This window comes from Mixophyes fleayi, chromosome 4 (genome assembly GCF_038048845.1).
Source record: "Mixophyes fleayi isolate aMixFle1 chromosome 4, aMixFle1.hap1, whole genome shotgun sequence".
Taxonomy (NCBI): Eukaryota; Metazoa; Chordata; class Amphibia; order Anura; family Limnodynastidae; genus Mixophyes; species Mixophyes fleayi.
The window spans coordinates 209313437-209319436 of record NC_134405.1 but is presented as its reverse complement, the minus strand read 5'-3'; the positions used below and the strand labels follow the sequence as shown (position 1 = coordinate 209319436).

General features: G+C 36.4%; 1 protein-coding gene across 1 annotated transcript in view; it reads right to left on the bottom strand.

Annotated features, from left to right (window-relative positions):
• Nucleotides 1-3894: 3894 nt before the first annotated feature.
• SLC17A8 (solute carrier family 17 member 8) overlaps nucleotides 3895-6000 on the bottom strand; it is a 39432-nt gene continuing 37326 nt past the window's right edge. The window contains exon 12 of the mRNA XM_075209251.1: nucleotides 3895-5091. Coding sequence (XP_075065352.1) covers nucleotides 4750-5091 — 342 coding nt within the window. The 3' untranslated portion in view covers nucleotides 3895-4749. The remainder of the gene's footprint in view (nucleotides 5092-6000) is intronic.

Genomic DNA, 6000 nt, shown 5'->3' with positions numbered 1-6000 from the left:
CTGTTTGCAAAATAAAACGGTATGTATATATGGTGTACGGCAAAGCTCACACAATTTGTAACTCAAACTAATTTGGTTGTTGTTTCTCAGACTTATATTTTACTCTTTATATATTCTATATTTTTTGTTAGACTGCTATAGATAATATGATTTATCCACACACAAAGGGCCAAGTTGTACAGATCTGATTATTCAATACGTGGGACCAACTGACTGGATCACACAGTGGCCCATGAATCATGGTAAATGTATGATCTAATACATACATGGTGCCCCAATGGGAGTAAAATGACACCAGGGGGTAAATGTATTAAGCTCCGAGTTCTTCAACACCTGCGAGTTCGGCGTTTAAATTTAAAGTGGCGCTGCCTTGTAAAGGAAAGTTTCCCTTTACAAGGCAGCGCCGCTTTAAATATAAACGCCGAAGACGCCAAACTCACGGGTGTTGAAGAACCCGGAGCTTAATACATTTACCCCCATATATCTTATTTAAATATTGTGTACAATGCAGTTTTGCTTAAAAACAGAGCAGAAGTAACAGAGGATTGTGGCTCATCAAGTTGTTGAAAGGACCACTCACAAGGCGCATGGTAATGACTTTTGACTTCATTGGGCAGAACAATCTTTTAGAGGCTCCACAGACTACAATTTCATAACAATTTGGGGAAAAATGATTCCAAACACATTTTGTACTTTGTAAATGACTTTCATTGTTTACACTTATGACCAAAGTTAATGGATTAGTGGAAGATAAAATTAGAAAGATTATATTTTTGTCCAGAAATGTGGTCAATTAGAGGAAATAATATCCATGCAGAAATGTCTAAGTTGGTGGGTTATTGGTGTTATGTATACATGTCAGATTTCAACCCAGGGCTTCTATAGACCGCTGCCCTGCTAACTGAGGTATTCTGGCTGCTGGACAGCTCAGACTTTACTCTGTGTTCTAGCTCAGTGTAACTGATCCCTAGATGTTCCAGCAGGCTCTAGCTTCTCTCCTTGAGGTCTTAGACAAAGAAGTCACCAACAGGCAAGGCTTGTATGAGAGTAATCTTGATCCTGTATTCTGTCTCTAGTTATCTACTACTCGTGTACTGGCCTCGGATTGTCCTCAACTATGCCTCTGCCTGAACCCATTGCCTTACTGTGTATCGAACCCAGCTACTGCTGTCCATTGTTTATTATATAATCCTCTTGTGGCCTGCCTTCCTTCTTGCCACTGGACTCCTATTCAGTCTCCGGACCACTGCCTTCACATTTATGGGGTAGATTTATCAAACCTTGTAAAAAGAAAATGTGGTGGTGTTGCCCATAGCAACCAGTTAGATTCTAGATATCATTTATATAGTACATTCTGGAAAATGAAAGCTAGAATCTTATTGGTTGCTATGGGAAACACCCCCGCTTTTCCTTTTTAGAAGGATTGATAAATCTACCCCTATGGTGCAGGTTCAATTGGCCGCAAGGTTCATGGCTTGGCATATTGCCGGCCAATACGGTAAGTCATCTTCGCTCAGTTTCTTTTTGTATTTCTATGGGACACCAAGGAAATAAGCAGAGATTCGAGCAACATCAAGACCATGTTTCTCCATGGACTGTTTTGGAGACATATTGCGACACCTCGCGTGGAATTGAAACTGTCCTTAAGTGTCTTATAGAGTTTTGAAGATAACACCTACATAGAGCTGTACATTAAAGAGATATGACCAGCGAAAACATAAGTCAAGAAACATTACATTTAAAGAATGTCTCATTTGTATATTTTCTTCAACATTTACCATTTTCATGCCTACATGAACTTAGCCACTTTCTGGACAGCTATGGATATTCATGAGTATTATGGAATGTGAATAGCACATGCAGGCGTGGGTGAATGAGGATACTTCAGGTGCCTGGAATCTCCCTCTAGACCAGATTTATGGAATAAAATATGTCTAGCACTACACAAGAAACTGCATGACTACTTCTGAAAGACTTCTAGCAGTACCATACTCAGTTTGTGACTTACATTTATCATGACTTGTGAATTTATTACAATTGCGAGCTTTGCGCTTTAGACGCTTTCTATTGCATTGGCCCCTTGAAATGTACTTTCCCTTAGAAGTGCAAAATAAATGTGTGAAGTGTGCCCTATAAGCATAGATATAGATTATAATCAGCTGGCACTTCTTAAGTCAATTCAATGTGTGCCTGGCCTACTGTGGATGTTACCATGCCAAATATCTAATATGTGCTAGTTGTTTATTTACAATATAAGTCTATGGATGAAACATGAGCCCAGTGACCTCATCAGAGGTATAATACCCCTTTCATACTGCACCCACGACCTGGGTTTTTGCCAGGGCTTGCCGACTAGTGTAAAAAAAAAGTAAAAAAAAAAAAAAAAAAAATTGTATTAAAAGAAAGTTGAACTAAAAAAAAAAAAAAGAATAAAAAAGTACTCTTAATACCTTCGTATTTCCTCCACGCTGACTGTCTGGCGGGTAACATGAAGAAATTACATCATTGTTACTGGCCAGGGAGAAAATTATGCATTTAAAGTGGCAATAGCGGACCCTACGCCTGGATTACATTATACATTTTTTGTCAGACCCGGATTCAGTGTGAACCCGGTCAACCCGGAAATTTGCCTGTCTGGGAGCCTTGTCCCCCGGCAATATCCTGGGTTCATATAGCTGGGATATTGCCGGGCGGCACTATGAAAGCGTTATTAGAGATTTCAAGGCCACTTGAAGGGAGAAACAGGTTGGGCGCCTCCCACAGATCAGGGAGTATGAATATAAATGCACCCCCCTCTACACCCCTTTATCTCATTTAAATAATGCTGTCCTGCAAAATGGACTTTGTTTTTGCACCACAATGCAAAACTAGATGCACACATGCAGACAGCATGCACTGCACCGTAAGACAAGGTGATTTTCTCAAATGAAGGTATGTGACATCACAAAACAGCATTTGGGATAGACTTTTGTTGTTCGTAATGAGCATTAGAGAAGGAGGGGAACAAGTTTAAAGCTGTTTTTGTACAATAATGTGTGATATTAACTGCACATTGCAATTATGCTTTAACCCAGGCTAATTATGACTTTACCATTTTCCTGTCATCAGCTGTAACACTGCTGTTTCTTTAATCACTTTTTCTCCCCTTTAGGTTTAGTTAGTCTTAGAGGTCCCAGCTAATCAAAATTGCGAAAGCCCAGTGGAACTGAAAGTCCAGATTTGGGATTTTAGTTCTACTAAGGGACAAAAAAAATGTTTTAAAAAATCTGAAAAAAATTAAATAAAAAATATTTTAAAAAAATTAACAATTTAAAAAATGCGTTATTTAAATAGTAAATCCCAGAATCCCCTTAGATGCATGAATGCAAAAGAAATGTTGACAAGGGAAGTTCTATGTGGAAAAAATGACTTTACATCATTATTTTCCTAGATCTACATGACCACATAACATTACTCATCCATTCGCTAGTTCTATTACCTATGCGGAAATGTATATGTTAGTAATCTAAATTTAATGTAATTTGCATTAAATTATAGCCAAATAAATAATTTCATGTATTTTTGAAATAATATAAGAATATATAAGCATATTCTTTTCTTGCAGAACTTGTTTTACTTTTCAAATACCATGTTTTGTCTAGAAATATGTGCTGTTAAATGTGTGTTCTTAAGACAGTTATGTAGATTTTCTTATAAATTTAACTTAATTAGTCATTATAGGACATCCAAAATATTTAGTGATGTTCATTTCAAATTATCTTTGTGCATTCTGTATAATATTATTTTGTTCATGCACTAGTACATTAATATTTTTGCTCTTCTAAGCTATTAAAAAAAAACTATGTTTCATAACTAACAAGCAGATTGATGTAATGTTGATAACCGAGCATAAAATCACAATAAAATTTCATTTATTTAAATAAGTCATTTGTCCAAATAAAATATTGAGAAGGACAGTGGATGATCTTATCACATTCCATGTACAGAGGAAACTGTACAAATTATTCCTTTCATTAATTCTAACATTGATTACAGTGAAGACGTTCATTTAATAAATTTTAATACTGAGAAATCAATCAATTCTACTAAGAAACTATTCCTCTCTGAAAGCTAAAATAGGAAATATTTGCTATGAGTTACTTCAAGTAATACCTATTTCACAAGGAATATAAAAATAGGACTCCGAAATAAAGAAACACAAATATAATCACCCTGCACACATGAGACATACGGATTGTCCCAATGATCATCAGCTGTACTTCAGTTAGAAACGTTACAATAACAGTGTAGAAATGGTATCTGAATTGTCTATATAGAGTTAAATAAAGAAACAAAACATCAACACATCAAAGAACGGGGAATATTTAAAAGAAGGAAGAGAATGCAGTAGACACACAATATAAGCTCTTGGAGGGGAATCTGTATCAAGAATTTAAAATGTTATTTAAAAGAGAAACGTTTACAGATATCATGGACACATACATGTTACTGTTGCATAGTGTGAAAAGGTAAACTATATCAAAGTGCACTATACCATGTAATGGTATAATCAATATGTTCAGTGGGTAATGTACAAAACATTTTCCCACATCATTTACATTTAAAAAAAAAAGAGGTCAAACAATATTATCCCCTGTGTAGTAAAGTGTCAGCTTGTTATCCATTACATCTTGCATCCTTAATCTTCAATTGTAAACTTTCTTAAAACAAATAGGCTGTGATTATTTCAGCACTTAACCACTCCCAGAATTAGGTGTCCTGAAAGTTTCCATTTTCATAGTTGTAGGACGTCTGTTCGTCAAAGTCCTGGGTCATCCCTTTCTGCTTCCTCCAGCCTGACTTGCGGGCCTCATTGCTTTGTATGGTAGCACCATAACTTGACTTTTTACTCGGACTGGTGAATGATTCATTATTCAGTTCAGTTTCTTCTGCAAGTTCATCATTGTCAATAATGCCGCACTTGTCTTCACTAAGGCTCTCTGGATCTGCCCAATCCTGCTTTTCTCCAGAAGCAAAGATACCATAAAATAGAACGCCACTATAATGGACTATTGCAGCAATCAGAAACACATTTTGCCATTCTTCACGAGTCTAGAATAAAATTCAAGTTGATTTAATGATAGAATAAGAATTAAATTTAAAATATATTATGAATTATTAATTAAAAAAAGTGTGCCCTATTTTCCCACTGTCCGGAACAGTGAGCATTGTGGTACCTTACAAATTAACAACAATAATATTAATAGTAATACTGAAACATTAAATGATCTATAGCAGGTTCCATCTCAGCAGATTTTTAGTGAAAATACAACAATCAACAGATGACCATATAGTCAGTGTCACCAATTGATCAATCTAACAGTGACTAAGGGGTCATGTACTTATCTCTAACAAGCATTTATTGGTGTATTTCCCACTGTGTTAGTGCAGATCGGCAGTTAAGCATTATAAAGATCTGAAAATATGACCAGATTCAGTGAAGACAAACCTCATGACTTTTACCACCTGTATTTTAAACCCTAAGGTGGTGGAAAATTGTTGTCAACTTTTGGGTAATAGTATTTTTATTGTGATTTAGTTTTACGTACAATATCCCCCTCCCATACAGTGTATCAAAGTTCGCCCCGGAAACTCATCTTTATCTCATAGCAGCCATACTGGAGACTGGGTTTAGGTGGGAGATTTAAATGGAGTAAGACGGTTCGGTATTAAATGCAGCACCTGAAATGCAGCCATCCAACCAGGTGCTGTTTACAAGTTAGCACCTCCTGACTTAGCATGGTATGCATAAACCTGAACACCCTCAGCTCCTTCTCTTCTAATTCAGCAGTGAGTGAAGGCTGCTACGAGGTAACCATGAGAGTACTCAATAGGTACTTTTAATTACTGAACTCTAAACAACAGTGGATTGCCCAAAATCACCACTTGTGGCAGCAATAAATGATTTGGGCATAAAGAATAAAAGTCATTTATATTAAATTATGGAGGGGAATCACTGTC